The sequence below is a fragment of the Cyprinus carpio genome, chromosome B23 (assembly GCF_018340385.1).
Source record: "Cyprinus carpio isolate SPL01 chromosome B23, ASM1834038v1, whole genome shotgun sequence".
Lineage (NCBI taxonomy): Eukaryota > Metazoa > Chordata > Actinopteri > Cypriniformes > Cyprinidae > Cyprinus > Cyprinus carpio.
The window spans coordinates 4176746-4195639 of NC_056619.1; the positions used below are offsets into that span (position 1 = coordinate 4176746).

The 18894-nt window shown below is 37.1% G+C and overlaps 1 protein-coding gene across 3 annotated transcripts; it reads right to left on the reverse strand.

The window, feature by feature from the left end:
- Window positions 1-7898: 7898 nt before the first annotated feature.
- On the reverse strand, window positions 7899-18714 carry zgc:114123 (uncharacterized protein LOC569174 homolog). Of its 3 annotated transcripts, none has more exons than XM_042751197.1 (16): window positions 18285-18714; window positions 17528-17559; window positions 17284-17448; window positions 17047-17172; window positions 16786-16845; window positions 15209-15406; window positions 15025-15105; window positions 12562-12688; window positions 12345-12418; window positions 12197-12242; window positions 9869-9936; window positions 9371-9490; window positions 9237-9304; window positions 9137-9164; window positions 8930-9054; window positions 7899-8365 (listed from the first exon to the last, which is right to left on the reverse strand). In XM_042751197.1, exons 1-16 carry the CDS (start codon window positions 18538-18540, stop codon window positions 8197-8199), a joined length of 1743 nt encoding a protein of 580 aa, XP_042607131.1. In that variant the 5' UTR covers window positions 18541-18714; the 3' UTR covers window positions 7899-8196. The 3 variants fall into 3 exon arrangements, with proteins under 3 accessions (XP_042607131.1, XP_042607130.1, XP_042607132.1); XM_042751196.1 differs by having other exon boundaries at window positions 12345-12421; window positions 18285-18713; XM_042751198.1 differs by having other exon boundaries at window positions 12345-12421; window positions 15209-15382; window positions 18285-18712.
- Window positions 18715-18894: the final 180 nt, after the last annotated feature.

The window sequence follows — 18894 nt, forward strand, 5'->3', positions numbered from 1 at the left end:
ACCCTGTATCTGAGGATCCAGAACCTGTGCTCCCTCCAGACCTCTTTGTGTGTCCTACCATCTGGTCCCTCGACGATGACATCCATGCTGCCCCCGAAGAAGAACCTGCTCTGAATTCTGAACCATTTGTAATCTGTCCAAAAGTTTTGTTTGAGTACCGTTATAAAGTGAGTTACAATAATCTAATTGAGGAAAAATTAAAAACATGAATAAGCTTCTCCAAGTCTATAGCCTGGTTTCACAGACAGGGCTTAGACTAAGCCAGGATTAAGCCATAGTTCAATTAGGACATTTAAGTATTTTTTTTATAAATGTGCCTCACAAACAACATTACTGGTGTCCCTCTTGAGACAAAATAAAGGCACTGATATATTTTAAGATCAATCAGTGGAAGTTTCTTTCAGTTGAAACAGCTCAGATTTACATTTTAGTCTGGGACTAGGCTTAAGACCAAACTAGACTTACGTCTGTGAAACCGGGGGTTAATGTGCAAAGATAGGCTTAATCTTATCAATCATTCTTAATTGGTGGAAGCTAGCTTTGACAACTTTGCTTATTTGAGTTAAATTTTAAATACAATATTTTTACTTTTTTGTTTCCTAAAAGACCTTAATATTACCAAGTTAGCTTCTGCCGTATCACTAATTTCAGAGGGACCTAATATAATCACCTCTGTTTTTCAATCAATCAAGACTCAAAAAGTTAGCATCCATCCATGATTTCACCTCATTTACACAACAAATGCCTTAAGAAAAAAAAGGTGCTAAAATATAACCTTTGAGGGACACCACAAGAAATGGGTGCCAATGCCGATACAAACTCTCCTGAAAAACTCCTATTTTGAAAAAATGACTTCATCCATCTTAAGGCATTTCCACAGTTCAAGTACTTTACTATGGTTCAAAAACACTATAGTATTTACTATAAATTACTATATTATTTTTTTAATGTTGGTCCATTTTATCTCCATGAAGAAAACAGCTTATAAATCATACAGAATAATACAGAAATCATACAGATCATTTTTTGAAAACCTAAAAATGAAGGGTAGGCCTATAGAAAATACAGTTTGTGCAGTATACAGTTGTGGCCAAAAGTTTTGAGAATGACTAATTTTCACAAAGTCTGCTGCTTCAGTGTTTTTAGATCTTTTTGTCAAATGTTACTATGGTGTGCTGAAGTATAACTGCAAGCCTTTCATATATGTCAAAGCCTTTTATTGACAGTTACATTAAGTTTATGCAAAAACTCAATATTTGCAGTGTTGACCCTTCTTTTTCAAGACCTCTGCGATTCACCCTGGCATGCTGTCAATCAGCTTCTGGGACACATCCTGACTGATTGCAGACCATTCTTCCATAATAAATGCTTGGAGTTTGTCAGCGTTTGTGCCTTTTCCAGCATGATGGAGCACCTTGCCAAAACATCTTATAAATGAAACAGAATTATACAGAATAATACATAAATCATTAAAAAAAATTATTATTATGAAGACTGTTCATATTGCTGTCAGAGGTTTGATGAATACATATATTATTGCATTGGTTGAGATTATAAGAAATGGCTGATTAAGTTGCAAACGGTTGTTTCATTTAAGTCCTTGACGAGGTTAATATGTAGTATATATAGGCTAAAGTCGGATTCAGGTGTTTCCTCTTAACGATGGCGTGCCCTTTGTTGGATGATGTACTAGACGAGGAAGTGTTAATACTCAGACGAGCATTCGGGCATGAAAGAGTCTTCCAGGACATGTCAGAACCACTGGCCTTTGCAGATGAATATCTGACTGAGAGGTACAGATTCTCAGGTGATGGCATCCGATATCTGTGTAGGCTTCTGGGTCCAAAGATACAACACAGAACAGCGCGGAGCCACTCTCTCACTGTCCCACAGATGATCTGTGTAGCGCTGCGATTCTTAGAAAGTGCCATGTGCCTTTATTCTGTTGGGAATGCTGAAAACCTCAATAAAGGCACCATTTGCTGCACAATAAGAAATGATATCCTAATACCTCAAAAAATTCACTTTCTAGATACTTCATACACAAGGTGCATGTCCTGCAGCTTTCTCTTGTTCACTTCGATCTTGCCCTCTGCCAGCTCTACCTGTCTCTTAAGATGCATTGTGTAGAGACGTCTGACAGTTTGTGAATTCAGTTAGCACAGCAAGATGAGTGCATAATGTAGATATACTTCAAGCAATACTCACTATGTTATCAGGCCGCACAGCGTTTGGATCACAGGTACCAAAGGTTGTACTATTTTTCCAATTCTTTTTCTGCCCTAAACATGCCCAGGCCTCAGAGACCGAGGTTTTAGGCCTTATCTCAAATCATGTGCACTTGCATTTTTGCTGATTTTTTTTTAACAATGGGCACAGAGCGAGCATGTCCATTAGGTCCATACATACCGGGCTGTCCATTTGTCATTTTAGGTTTCAGAAGGCTGCTCACCCTCAGTGGTTATGACCTACACTGTAAAACCCGACAAGTAACTTAACTCAAACCGTTTGAGTAAACAGATATCCTTAAAAACCTGACAAGGTAGGTTTACTCAAACCGTTTGAGGAAACCGATTGCCTTAAACCTTTTAAGTTTTAAAAACTAACACACTGTAAAACCCGACAAGTAACGTTACTCAAACCCTTTTGTGTAAACAAATATCCCTTAAAAACATGACAAGTTGGGTTTACTCAAACCGTTTGAGGAAACCGATTGCCTTAAACCATTTAAGTTTTAAAACTTAACAGTTATGAGTACTCTGAACTTAATTCAGTTGAGTTCACTGAAAGAAGATATACATTGCAATTAAGTAATTAAGTGATTAATAGTGATAATTGAGCATTAGTGATGAACACCTGCTGTTAACAAACAGAATTACTGAAGAAAAGAGAGAAAGAAAGGAACTACAACTGACTTCAGACACAGCCTCACTAAAACCTGACAAGTTATGTTAACTCAAACTGTTTGAGGAAACCGATTGCCTTAAACCATTTAAGTTTTAAAACTAATAGTTGCGAGTACTCTGAACTTAATTCAGTTGAGTTCACTGAAAGAAAATATACATTGCAATTAAATAATTAAGTGATTAATTGAGTGATACTTGTGAATTATTGATGAACACCTGCTGTTAACAAACAGAATTGCTGAGGAAAAGAGAAACACAAGAACTACAACTGACTTCAGACACAGCCTTAGATAAAATAAACTGAAATAAAATACATTAAATCTCTCAAGATCTGATTAAACAACCCCACAAAACAGCATCACCAGCTCCACTTATTAATAACCAGACTGACTTTATTTCTGTCAGACGTCTACAGAAGATCTGATTGAGAATTAACTAAGGTTTAGATGTTGATTTATTGTTTCATTTGAAGTAACCATGTTAGAGATCAGTGTTTGCTTTAGTTGGGCTCTTGACCCTTGATTTCTGTCTTAGTATTTCCTTTGGCTGTAGTAACCATTTGTTGTAACTCAAAAGCCCAGAAAAAATATCATCAAGTGTTATACACACACTCACACTCTTAGAAGCTGCTTTTATCCCAAAGCAACTTACAGTGCAATCAGGTTAGCATTTTTTTTTAATAGATGTTGGTTGTTATACTGTATATTGGTGATGACAATCATTGATTTTTGAACTGTTTTGGAGTTTAATCTCTGATGAAATAGGTGTTGTGTAATTAGTTGGATTGATTACAGTAAAAGTGATTCTAACAGCCAGTGGTTCTGTGATAATCAGTTAATATAAAGAACTTTCCAAACAGTTTGATCTTCTATGGTGTCCCTTAGTCACACACAGACATCAATAATCAGCATATGAACCTCAACAATGGTGACCATAAAAAAAAAAAAAAAAAAAAAAAAACAATGCAGCAGAGCATGCTGGGAGCCATGGATGAGTTTTTGTACTACAATAGTACCCAGCATGCATTGCAGCATGTTTTTTTTTTTTTTTTTTCGTAATTGTTGAGGTTCATATTCTGATTATTGATGTCTGTGTGTGACTAATTGACACCACAAAAGACCAAGCTGTTTGGGAAGTCCTTTATATTAACTGATTATGAAATACTGACTTCATGAATGGCTTTCATTGTAATCAACTGAACTAACTATATGAGAACACTTATTTAGTCAGATTTTGGACTCTAAACAGCTCCATAATTGATGATTGTCATCACCAATATGCTGTATAACGACCAATACCTGATCATATTTTCTCTGGGTTTTTGGAGTTATAACAAACATGTTTCAAAAACACATGGTTACAACGTCCAAAAAAAATCATCTAAGGCAGAAATCAAGGGTCAAGAGCCCAACTAAAGCAAACACTGATCTCTAACATGGTTACTTCAAATGAAACAATAAATCAACATCTAAACCTTAGTTAATTCTCAATAAGATCTTCTGTAGACGTCTGACAGAAATAAAGTCAGTCTGGTTATTAATAAGTGGAGCTGGTGATGCTGTTTGTTAACAGCAGCTGTTCATCACTAAAGCTCAATCAGCACTTAATTAATCACTTGATAACATGATTGCAAAGTTTTAAAACTTACATGGTTTAAGTAAAGGCAATCTGTTTACTCAAACGGTTTGAGTTACTGTGACTTGTCAGGTTTTACAGTGTACATGAGACTGTGTATTTTGGGTGAGAATCGGCCACAAGGTGGCACTATATTAAGCAAATAAAATGTGTGCCATCTAAATTCCACAAAAAGAGGAAACCAAAGATGCCTAGCAGTACACACATCACGTGAACTCAGTTAGATGCTATTTGCAATGGTTCAATTTAATAATAATAAGTGAATAATTGTTCATTTATGATACACTTTGTTAGTAGCTTGTACCTTGCGACTGTTGATCAGTTAGTACACTGTAAGAAAAACAGAAAAGATGCTAGTAATTTTCCAGGACATTATCCACAATGTGTAATCTAAACACAATGTGTAATTTAAAATGCGGGTAAAAAAACAATACAGAAAATTCTTTCATATTATTAACATAGTAGATTGTGTCCTATTTTTACACTTTTCTTAGAGTGTAGCATACTAACTAATACACTGCTTAAAGTATAATTGTTGAGAATGTGTTGCATTACTAGTTTACTAGCTATAATTAAATTGTAATTATTCAAAAATGTGTAAGTGTTCAATAATTCTATTTATTTAAAAATACAGTTATTTATATTTTAATATTATATTATGCATATTATTTTACAAATCTAAATTAAAATATATAAAATATATTAGTTTTTTTTTATTATTATTATTATTGAAACATTCACATTCAACATGTTAAATTAACCAGGAGTGAAGACCAGGAGAGGACATAAAATTACATTGAAATGATAAAAATGAATAATAATAAAATAAAATGAAAAATTTACATATTAAATAAAAACATGGAAATGCTTACATACATTAATACACTTAACAGCTTTCTTATTTATTATAGATTTTGGGTATTGTTAGGGTTTGATTGTTGGGTATAACTTCTGACTTCAAAATGAAAAATAATGGTTTGTAATCACCACAATACTTGCATTTATGTATACTAAACTTTGCAAACAAAAGTAACAAATGAATCAAATAATATTCCCTATGGAATGACATACCGTAAGTGAAAAAAACAACAAAAAATAAAACATTTTCCAAACAAATTTGAAAGCTGGGCATGATATGATCTCTAACAAACAAACAGAAATCTAACCAAAAACTGGTTGAATAAGAACAACTCCAAAACAAATGAAAAAACGTTTCTGTATGTAGACCACAAAAAGTACACAGCATGTCAATATCACAGTTAAATCTGTTCACAAGGAAATAGTTACTGGTGTAACATTTATAAAGACATTGCTTTATAATAACTTTATTTGTTATTAAATATTTATGAGGTAATTTCCTAAATCTTTGCCATTTCAAACCATCAACACAGCTATTCCAGAAAGTTACAGTAGGAGACATCCAGCAGTACCAGCAGAGCAGACTGGGGACGTGTGTTCTTACAAAGCATTTCTAACCACATCCAGGACTACAGCATACTCTCTACGACTGATACCAGCTTTTAAATTTAGACAAGAATTCACAATAACTTTACAGAAGAATTAGGAATTATTAGGAAAATGCCATACACATAAGATTTTATAAATGATTTAATAAAATCACCCATTTCTATCAATGGCGGTCAAAGGCTGTAATATTAATGTTGTCCACTAGAGGAAGCCACAGGAAAATATTTTTTCATACTCTTGGATCAGTGTATAAAGAGCAATAGCTGCACGTGCAATACAAGGAAATGCAAAGAAATGTGTTTCTGCATCCACGGCTAATTTGCAAAAAAAACTGTGATCTCCAACATGCTTACAGATCATTTAATAGTACCATCATTTGACACAAAACACATCTGTCGGTTGTCAGACATGACTGCTTGCTGTCCGATTAAAATGAGACGGTATCTTTTTGGTTTTCAATAAAATACACAGCACATTTCTTTAAAAAGACACTTGACAATGTATTGTATCCCTGAACTGTCTCATGATCCACTGGTGCTTGGACTCAGCGACTGACACAAGTTTCATGGCATAATGCAGAAGAACTCTGTGCTATTACAGCTTTGAGTTTAACTATTACATAGGTTTACTTGTATGGTGCATTTAAAGTTTAAAACAGTTATTAAAAACTAACAAACTAAAGTATAACCCGTTAAACGGCAATGGGTCTAGTAGCTGTACTGCAGGCTTCACGTGCTTCTGAGGTGTTTGTATACAGTAACACCTGACACGCGTCAGACACTCAGAGGAGTATGGAACGCGCGAGTCTGGAACACTCAGCGCGTGACGTCACACGCGTTCAGAGCGCTTCATTGTGGCGTCACTGAGATTGGCTACAAATATGGAGCGGGTAGCTATTATTATTATTATTCATATTTTTTCTTTATTATATTTGCTTTATTTACTTTGATGGATGGATGGGATAGGGTTAGTTATTTTTGTCTTATGTTTTATTGGATGGATGGATCGGTGGGTTGGGTTTTTAATTTTTTTTGGAAGGATGAATGAGTTTTTCTCTTTTTGTTGGGTGTGTTATGGTTAGTTATTATTTTTTTTTTTTGATGGATAGTATTGTTTTTCTTTTTTATTCATTTTCTTTTTTGATGCTTATGATCTTTAAGACATGTTCAACTACGTATTATTATCAGATTATATGATGCTATACCTCTACTTCCTGTAAACAGTGCATCTTATGTTGTAAAAAAAACATTTCAGCTTCATTAATGAGTAATGTATTTCTTCATTAGGAGTTTTTGACTGTATGAAGACATTACTGTCAGACAATAATCCATTGCTAAATGGTCCTTCTGTTTATTCTTCAGTAATATCAGCATCAGTACCTAACCTAATTAAAAAAGGAATATTTTAAATGGTTAAAGGAAATATTTATTAACAAAGTCTAATAAAAAATTCTGAGTAAAAAAAATGCCAATTTATGGGTTTCAGCGTACACATGCAATTAAACTCAAACACTAAACCAAACTAAGCAACATGGTTCGGTGAACTGGCAACCAAGATTGATTTGGAGTTTACATCCCAATCAGACAGAACTTTACAACCAACAGGTGTTCAGCTTAAATTTCACTACTGGCTCAAAACCAAAAAGCTTACAATCAAATTATTGTCCTCTGAATGGTTCAGTCAAGCCCTGCAATATTTTTCCTTTTTTCTACAAATTTCTGAAAAAAAATAAATCACTTCTGCTGCTGGTCAGATTTGCATGAAATCCCAAGACCTTCATGACACAAGAATTTGGATCATCTAACTGAAATATGACACTCCCAAATAATCCTACAGCAAAACATTCACTCGAATTATTACAAAGAACTTACTTTGTCTTATTCTTTTATTGAAGTATATTTTAGTTATTTTTAAACCATTGTGAAACATCACTGTGGGTTTGCTTTAATTTCTTTAAACTGCAGCGAAGGCCATCATCACTGCGCTCCACATGCATTCAAACCTTAGTAAAAATGTTCTGCATATTTAATTTGTTCATAACGTAAAACCTTAAAACGAACTATGCAACTGGTGAAAAACAAATTAATTCTAGAACAAATATGGTGCCACACGGTGAACAACCAACCCAACCCAAACACATGAACACCACTGGCAGATAAATAAAGGAGCAGATAACAGGACAGAGCAATCAGATCTCCTGAGAGTCTGTGACGGGACAGCGGGACGGCCGCGAGTCGCACGCCTGCAGCAGATCCTCCTGGCAGCGCACACAGATGTCCTGACTGTACCAGTCACGCGTGGCCAGAGTGTGAAGGGATGGTGAGCTGGAGGCGCTCGACACCAGAACCAGAGGAATCCTGACACAGAGCAGACAAACAAAGCTTCTGTCACTGACACAAACACACAGCTACAGCCGATCACATACATCCGGTCCTGGAGAGCCACAGCCCTGCAGAGTTCAGCTCCAACCCGAATAAAACCTCACCTGCCTGTAGCTTCCTAGCAACCCTTCAGACCTTGAGGAGCTTGTTCAGGTGTGTTTGATTAGAGCTGAAGCAAAACTCTGCAGGGCTGCGGCTCTCCAAGACCAACAACATCCACCCAAAATCAAAAAATAATAATTATACTTGATTGGATTTGACTATTAATCCCAAAGGGAAACTCACAGGTCACAGGAGAGCTCACCACACAATAAATTAAAATACTGCATTTCATAAACCACATATTAGATCTATATCCCCAGAAAATATATCAAAATTTTCATCATAAGAACCACCAATAAACAACACTTACACTGTTAAAGAAAGGTCAAAGGTTCCTCTTTCTTTTGTGTACTTATTAGATCAGTTGATTCTTCTGTGTTTGTTATTATTCAAGTGCAAAATCTTGGGTAACTGGTTCAGCTGATATGCTCCACTCACCAGACTGAATTCCAGGACCAGCGCTCGCTCCAGAAGTTTCTCTGGCTTTGCTCGCCATCTTTCATCACGATCTGCTTGAAGAAGCTCAGAGGGAGGTTCACGCAGCGCTTGGAGGGCAGACGCATCTGATCCAGGGAACACATGCTAATGAACGGCCAGACAGCGTTAATAACATCTCAAGATTCAACACAGGAGACTCCAGCCTACCTCTACACAACACCTGGGACACACAACCCTGCGAACACACAGCGTAAAGGTCACAAAACAGTTTCATCATGCGCAGAATCAGAGAAACGAGTGATCTGACCTCCGACACACAGAGCAGACGTTATGCCACGTGAAATACAGGCTCCTCATCGCACAGCAAGAACAAACCTGAGGACGGCAGACTTTTAGATGACATATTTTGAGCTCCTAAATCAGGATTGGAGGAGTTCTCACCCGCCAGTCCTGATATCTCTCACACGACATATCCTTCACACCTCCGTCCTGCTCAGAACTGTGCATTTTCATGACGTCAACGATGGTGGTGAGAACAGACCCCCTGTTACTCCTCTTCACTTCAACAGGAAGAGAGTAATAGCACTTCACTACTACACACACACACCTCTCCGTAATTATTCAAAATTAAGAATACTATTTTTCTTTATCCTAATGTGACTACAAAAGCTGAGAGTGAGTATTCAAACAGAGCCTTCTGATGAGGGGGTTAAAAACAGCACAAAAAACACACAAAAAACCAAAAAACATATAAATTAATTTAAAAATCATGAAAAAACCTTAATAACAAAATAACAGCAAAACAAACCACTTTAACAATAAACAAAAGTTCGCCATTTTGGGCATTTTGTTTATATGAAGTGCACAGTGTGATTTGTGTTCCACTTCAGAACGCAGAAAACATCTTCATTACAACATAATCAAGACAAAGTGACGCACCACTTTGAAGAGATCCCGGTTGCTAGCAAAAGATCTGGTCCGGCGCTTTCCTGCGCAGAGTCTGAAGCCTGAGAGAGATTGTGACATGACTACACGTTAATATGGATAGATGAGATGCATCCATGTTTTTGAGGGAAAATCCCCATTTAAAGGAAACGCCTTTCAATTTCACATCACGACATTTCAAAATCAAAAGAAAAAATAAAATAAATGTATAGACAGACACTTTAAAATGAATCTGTTAATCTTCAAATTCTCACTACTGTACTAACAGGTGTTATAAGTTAATAGGTACATGCAATTTCTCATTAAAATGCTATTTTTAAAGGGGTCATATGATGCAATTTTAATTTTTCCTTGCACTTTGGAGTGTTACAAGCTCTTGGTGAATAAAGAAGATCTGTAAAGTTGCAAAGACTAAAGTCTCAAACCCAAAGAGATATTCTTTATAAAAGTTAAGAGTCAACCACACCCTCCTAAAACGGCTCGTTCTAACACATCCCCACATATCTACGTCACGGTGTGGGAAGATTTGCATAACGCCACCCAAATGTTCACACAAAGAAAGGAGTAACTTTTATTCTCTCTGTTGCCGCTGCCGCCATGTTGTGGAGACACTGTGTTTTGTTGTGAAAGTGAAAATACTTGCTCTTCCAAAAGAGGACATGACTAGAAATCAGTGGTTAAGTTGTATTTCAACACTGTTCCAGAACAGTTCAACCCAAATATTCAGATGTGTGCAGTACATGGAGGATGAGGACTGTGTCCTGAAGCAGTAGCCTGCAATGTGTCTGTGGCACAACAGCTGTTTTTTATAAAGTTGGGCAGTTCAAACTTTGCAAGAACAGTCTGGTGCTTCTTACTCACGGCCTGTAAGTACGTTATTTTTATATTTAAATAATTTGCCAATGATGATTCAAACGTGAGTTTTAAGCAGTAGAGCAGTGCTTGTTGTTTGTAGTTTCTCCGATCACAAATGCAGACATGGTTTTGTTTACGCAGCACGATACGCAACGAGTAAAGAGACAGTATAAGTCATTATAATCAGTAATTATGTCCCCACTGGATTCAACAAATGCCTCGTTTGTAATGGGTTTTATTGGTTTTGTCTCGTCTAGTGATGTCCAGATCACGAACAAATCTTTCTATTTAACCAGATCTTCTTAGTGAACCAGTTCACAAAGTCTTTCTGAATCGTTTGAAATGGTTCGCATCTGCAGTACGCACTAATCCACAAATAACTTGAGTTATTTGGTTTATAAACGTGCCTTACACTCCCTCTGACGCGTATAAACTAATATCCCGAGTTATTCAGTTACTCCTAACAGTACATTGACTGAACTGCTAAAAGAGAAGCGATGATGGGATGTGCACGAGCAGAGCAGCTGGACTCATGCCTTGTCCAAATACCCTCGTGGTCTGTGCACTTGATCACTTGACTACTTATATGATGTATTTCCTGTATTTGGCTCAAGTGTTCAAGTGACATGAAGACCACAAGTGTGTGTACAACTTTTCATTACCTGATGGGACACACTTTAACTTCTGGTGCTTCTAATTAAGTGATAAAAAGCAGTTGCAAATGATGTACTAAAATATAGGCTACTCACCTTTGCACAAATAAAAAATGTAGCACTTTGTTTTACTACCACATTATAAGTAATATCTAATTATTATTAATATTTAACTTACATTGGAAGGTTTCCTTGACCTCTTGTGATCTTGTCAAAAAGTCTCTCAATTTATTTCCACAACATGATGCATGATGGGATACACTAAGCCTTGAATACTGCTCCGGAGCGGTATTCGAGACAGTGTGGATTTAGTGTGCGTTAGGGGCACTGCGCTCTGGCATTTTTAAGACCTGGACAGTCTTGCGCACTTACTTCCTGTCACGTGCACGTGCTCTCAAGTGGCCAAGACAGCAAGTGTGTGTATTTGGACAAGGCAAATGTCTCGTGCTACTGGGAGACGGCATCACAGTATGTTAAGGGGTGTAACATTTCCGTCACACGCTTGAGGCATTCGGCCAATCACAATGTGCTGGATAGCTGGCCAATCACAGCACACCTTACTTTTCAGACCGAGGAGCTTTGTAAAAATCTACGCATTTCAGAAGGTGGGGCATAGAGGAGAAACTATAATGTACATTATATGGAAAATGTTTTTTGAACCTTAAACCACATAAACACATTGCATTACACCAAATACACAACAATGTTCTTCATCATCATAATAACACTACAACCATAAACATTGAAATCAAAATCACAGAAACAAACATTTCCTCATTTACGGTATTTAAAGCAACTAAAATCAAGATCTGACCTGTAAAGCTGGCATCCTGCACATCACTTCCTGAACCAACAGCTTCCTGCACAGTCGGGAAAAACGGTTATATACTGCAGTAATTGTTTAATCTGCTTCAAGTTTGCATTTGTGTAAGTGCTGCTAGGAATCTGAAGTGGACGCATACATCTGAACGTATCTTGAGAGGAGCTGACTTCAGGAAACAACGCTCTTCAGCTTCTTCATTAACCGTCAAGCCATCTGCTGTTTAAAGCTAACAACTGTCAGTGATTTACAGTTACAGAAAAAAACAGTCATGATATTGCTCAAATACATTTCTAATTCCTTTGCGAACAAAGTAGTAACATTAAAGGCCAGCGTTGTGGACTAAGAGGTGTCTGTACGTTTATAGTTCGACTCGGTGTTGCGTGCCAGACGCTTGCAGTGGTCAGTCGAGCGAATCTCCTCCATTAGCAACTCATGCAGACTGATCTGCTCTTTGGGCTTCAGGCCTATCCTACGCTCGGACGCCTGAGGAAGAGGACATAAAGAAATCTATGGGAGTGGAAGCCAAAAGCTGTTAATTGACAAATGTGACCCTGGACCACAAAACCAGTCAAAAGGCTCAATTTTTTGAAATTGAAGATTTTTGAATCTGAATAAATGAGCTTTCCATTGATGTATGGTTTGTTATGATCGGCAATATTTGTCTGAAACACAACTATTTGAAAATCTAGAATCTGAGGGTACCAAAAAAAAATAAAAAATAAAAAATAAAATCTACATAGAGAAAATCGCCTTTAGAGTTGTCCAAATGAAGTTCTTAGCAATGCATATTACTAATCAAAAATTAATTTTTGATATACAGGTGCATCTCAAATTAGAACGTTGTGGAAAAGTTCATTTATTTCAGTTATTCAACTCAAATTGTGAAACTCGTGTATTAAATAAGTTCAGTGCACACAGACTGAAGGAGTTTAAGTCTTTGGTTCTTTTAATTGTGATGATTTTGGCTCACATTTAACAAAAACCCACCAATTCACTATCTCAACAAATTAGAATACTTCATAAGACCAAAATAAATAAATAAATAAATAAATAAATAAACATTTTTAGTGATTTGTTGGCCTTCTGGAAAGTATGTTCATTTACTGTACATTTACTCAATACTTGGTAGGGGCTCTTTTCGCTTTAATTACTGCCTCAATTCGGCGTGGCATGGAGGTGATCAGTTTGTGGCACTGCTGAGGTGGTATGGAAGCCCAGGTTTCTTTGACAGTGGCCTTCAGCTCATCTGCATTTTTTGGTCTCTTATTTCTCATTTTCCTCTTGACAATACCCCACAGATTCTCTCTGGGGTTCAGGTCTGGTGAGTTTTGCTGGCCAGTCAAGCACACCAACACCATGGTCATTTAAACAACTTTTGATGCTTTTGGCAGTGTGGGCAGGTGCCAAATCCTGCTGGAAAATGAAATCAGCATTTTCAAAAAGCTGGTCAGCAGAAGGAAGCATGAAGTGCTCCACAAATCTTGGTAAACGGGTGCAGTGACTTTGGTTTCCTAAAACACACAATGGACCAACACCAGCAGATGACATTGCACCCCAAATCATCACAGACTGTGGAAACTTAACACTGGACTTCAAGCAACTTGGGCTATGAGCTTCTCCCTTCCTCCAGACTCTAGGACCTTTGTTTCCAAATGAAGTACAAAACTTGCTCTCATCTGAAAAGAGGACTTTGGACCACTGGGCAACAGTCCAGTTCTTCTTCTCCTTAGCCCAGGTAAGACGCCTCTGACGTCGTCTGTGGTTCAGGAGTGGCTTAACAAGAGGAATATGACAACTGTAGCTGTGTGTCTGTGTGTGGTGGCTCTTGATGCCTTATCCCAAGCCTCAGTCCATTACTTGTGAAGTTCATTCAAATTCTTGAATTGATTCTGCTTGACAATCCTCAAAATACTGCGGTTCTCTCGGTTGGTTGTGCATCTTTTTCTTCCACTCAACTTTCTGTTAAGATGCTTGGATACAGCACTCTGTGAACAGGCAGCTTCTTTGGCAATGAATGTTTGTGGCTTACTCTCCTTGTGAAGGGTGTCAATGATTGTCTTCTGGACAACTGTCAGATCGGCAGTCTTCTCCATGATTTTGTAGCCTAGTGAACTAAACTGAGAGACCATTTTGAAGGCTCAGGAAACCTTTGCAGGTGTTTGAGTTGATTAGCTGATTGGCATTTTACCATATTCTAATTTGTTGAGATAGTGAATTGGTGGGTTTTTGTTAAATGTGAGCCTAAATCATCACAATTAAAAGAACCAAAGACTTAAACTACTTCAGTCTGTGTGCATTGAATTTAATACACGAGTTTCACAATATGAATTGAATTACTGAAATAAATGAACTTTTCTACGACATTCTAATTTATTGAGAAGCACCTGTATTTACGGTAGGTAGGAAATTTACAAAATGTCTTCATGGAACATGATCTTAATATCCTAATGATTTTTGGCATAAAAGAAAAATTTATCATTTTGACACATACAATGTATTGTTGGCTATTGCTACAAATATACCCCAGCGACTTAAGACTGCTTTTGTGCTCCAGGGTCACAAATGCAATCTTGGACAAATAAATGTTAATTTACAAATTAAGCAGGCAATTCAGAGGGAATGGATCAGATGGTCAAAGTGTCTTTATATGACAGGGAGAGGGTTTGTGACATCAGCCAAAAAGAAAATAGTTTTTTATATGTTAATGAGAAATTATGATGGCAAATTTAGAAACAACATGTATTGATGAATTGGCACAAGACAACATATGGTCACAGTGTCAATTTTAAGTTTCTTAACTTACAAACGCAAATTCTCACCGGTCGCAACTTTGGCCGTGAGCGGATGAACTCTAGAAGAGTCTGGTGAGGGTCTAGTTTTCTTTGACCATCTCCTACATCCTATTAATACAAGAACACACATTCAGATAACAGACATCCATCCAATAAAACTTCAGTGAAATAAATATATTGATTTAAGGAAATAAGCAAAGCCTGACTGTACCGTTAGCTGCACTTTGCGAAGTGAGTATCGTCTGCACTGGATGTCCCGCAGGAGCTGGTTGAACGGAGGGGTCTCCGCAGGCTGTGGGCATGTGCTGGCGGTCAGTCTCTTCGTAAGCGGCCGCAGCAGCACACCTCTGCTCAACTCATCCACCAGATCCCTCCACGAGGAGGCCTGCAGTGCGATCAACACCAGCAACTAAACAAACATAGGACTCACAATGACACTGCATTTGAGATGTTTACCATGAAAGCAAGCAAGAAATATCCAGGATACAATCCGACTGATTGTATAGAATGAATAGATTGTAGAAATCACTGATGGTGAAACAGATTTTAAAAAACGACACTGTAAAATGACCGTGAATTTAACAGTAAAAAAAAGGGTCAAAATGCTACAGTAAAAACCTGTTAAATGGTTAACGGCAAATTTCCCTACTATATACGGTGGTGAAAGCTGTATTGGACATTACATGTAATTTTACGGTAGTACACCATTTTTGGAAGAAAAGGAACATAATTTATGTTTTTTTTGTTGCTGTTGTTGAAATAACCATGTTTCTTAGTTTTTTCTTATCAGTTTTGTACATTAGGGTTGTAGGTTACATCTAATGTTGTTAAATTTGTTTATTGCATTATTTCAGTGTCATCATGATGGTGTTTAGTGTTTGTGTGAGTGACACTGTGCACCTTCTATATACGTTAGTATTTAAATGCCGCTTGTGATGGGCTTTGGCTCGTCATGTGACGTTCTCATCACCACCTGCTGGTGGTTATCAGTGTATTACAAAGGTACAAAACAGATTTCAGTACTTCAATAGGTTAGTATAGTAAAATTATAACTGTAAATGAAACAGTATATTTAAAGTTAATACTGTAAAACCTGAAATGTTGCTACCGTATTTTTTACTGTAAAATTCTGGCAACCACAGCTGCCTTTTTTTACCGTAAATTTTACAGATTTTTTTTTTTTTTTTTTTTTTTTTTTTTACAGTGTAGGCATCATACACTTTCCAACTTTGTGAATAGAGCAACAGTCACACAAGAGACATGTTTTACCTCTCAAAGTATTGCAATGATTTTATGTATAATAGAGTTTAAGCTGGTTTACATGTTTCCTTAAGTCCATTTTATTCCTCTTAACGTTTTAGAGTGTACATCTTTAAGGAAGCTATGGTTGTCCTGTCACATGACTGGAAGCAGAAAATATTTCAATTAAGACAGCAGCATGCCAAACAAACAGTCAGCCACTAACAGTCACAAAACTTCCCTGGATTGTGCACACACCTTTCCAGACACAAACTAATCATATTTAGACAGAAAGAAATCCATTACAGTAATGAGAATGTTTTTACAAGACATGAAATTTCATACACAAGGCTTATTTTGTGCTTAATCGCCAAGTTTTAAAATTTTGAAATTCAAATTGTCATGAAAACGGACAAAATGCAAAACATTAAATTAAAATTGTTAATCTTTCTGACAGAAAGACGAAAAAAACTAAAACGCACAGTGGCATTTTTGAAAGTGGATTTAAAAAGTAAATAAAATGAATGTGATGACAGCTGTGCTGCTTACCCAGTTTGTGGTCACTTGTGCAACCAGTTGGGTCTCGGATTCAAATAGTTTCTGCAGACTCTGTTGAGAGTTTTCACGTAACCAAAAAAAAGATAAAAAAAAAAAGATGTGTGAACAGTGAAGCCAGGACTAAAAATATCAGTTTCTTTTTTAGTCCAAAGCAAAAGGACTAAGAACCAAACTAGATGCGTCTTAAAAGTCAACACGAATGCACTATCTGCACAGAGGTTTGTATTAGGATGCACTGATGAGTTCTCTCACCTTCCTGGACTGCTGAAGGATCTGCAGATACTGACACAACTCAACGGTGTGCGAGAACAGACTGCAACACACGCTCCTGTAGTGTTTAGCTGCCTGACTTGGATCGCACAGGCGCTCCTTACAAACCTGTCCGGAAAACAGGTGACAGAAGCCAGGATCAGGCCACTTATGTATTAATGCATTCACAGCAAAGGTTTATTCGGCTTCAGTGCATGCAGTAGATGAGGATTTCAGTACGTGGATGACGTCAGCGATGCTGCAGATGGGCTGACGGTGGCCGAGGTTCACTTTGGTCATCTGACACACCAGGATCTCCAAGGTCTCGCTTAGTTCACGCTCCACCTGCGTCTCCAGACCCCAGTCCAGACTCAAGTACACAAGACGGCCCACAAACTCCACAGCCTTCAGACACATTGACATCTCTCAACGGCACATGCATCAGTCAGTCACAGATTTATGATTATGCATCTGAAGAAAATACCTGTTCCTCTGTCTCTATCACATAGGAATTACCTACAGAAAGATGTTAAATTCATTAAAATTGTAATGTGAAATTACATAGTAGTATGCAAAATAAGGAAGATTATGAAATAGTCTCATTTTGTAAAAAGGCCCTTAAAAAAAAAAAAAAAAATCAATTTGCATATAAAATGTAAACCGATTCACCTACACAACTGTGCAGATTTTACATCCAAATCACATCCATGTTTAAAAAGCGTTTATAAAATGAAAATGAAAAATACAATTATTTTAATCTGTATCTTATTTTAATTAACACACTCATAATAAAAGTCTATGGGGCAAGGAACTACACTAGAATACACATTAAAAGTAAAATAAAGACAATGTGAATAATGACAAAGTGTCTCAACAAGGAAATGACAAAAATATTTCTTTCTTTCTCTATAATGTAGATCTGGTAACCTTCGATTCATGTCACTGCGGAGTTATAAAGAATATCTATCAATTGAACAAGTAATTACTTCCAATAATGTAATTGTTTTTATAGAAATATGATTGATTTCTGCTTTTAGATTGACGTCTGCAGATTTCAACTGTACATTACTGTAAACTAATTTTGTTTGCAATGAATGGACAGCACCACAAATATGCGCTTTAACTATTAAAACCAGCATTTCTTTAAACACAAATATATAGGTAGTTCCTAAAGTTTTTACTGTTGAAATGTTAAAAGCACATGTTTGCAATGCACACCCAGGTCTATCTAGTGCTCTCACCGGTACTGCTACTGTTGCTCTGGCGCAGAGAGACGCTGCCGTCTCCGGAGAACAGCACTGCCTCCGCGGCCCGAGACACAGCTGTTTTGCGTGTTTGTTCAGCGGACTGATGAGAGAGTATGCAGCAGAGCTGGTAACACAGAGCCCAGGCCTGCTCCTCACTCACTGGATGATCCTGAACCTCCAGCATCTCGGCCAGAGACATCTGCTCATATGAACACCTGTGAGCTGTGCTCATGTCATACAACTCCATCATCTCCTCTCCAACACGAGACTTTCAGCTTCTCAACGGTTACAGAGCCAAACACTGCTAGTATTTGAAACCCTGTCTGAATAAAGATTACTTTCACAACGATAAAAGCTCCTTCAGTATGTGTGCGTCACAGTTCTTCTCTATAATGAGCGTAATTAACTGCACCTGAGAGCTCAGTCACTCGATCTGATAACGTGTCGAATCATTTGGAATGAATCGGTTCGTTCAGACTGTGAATCAAACGGCTTTATTTACACGGGAAAATGTAAAGCAATTGGTTATATATATATATATATATATATATATATATATTATATATATATATTCACGTACGTATTTTTGATATCTTTCACAAAC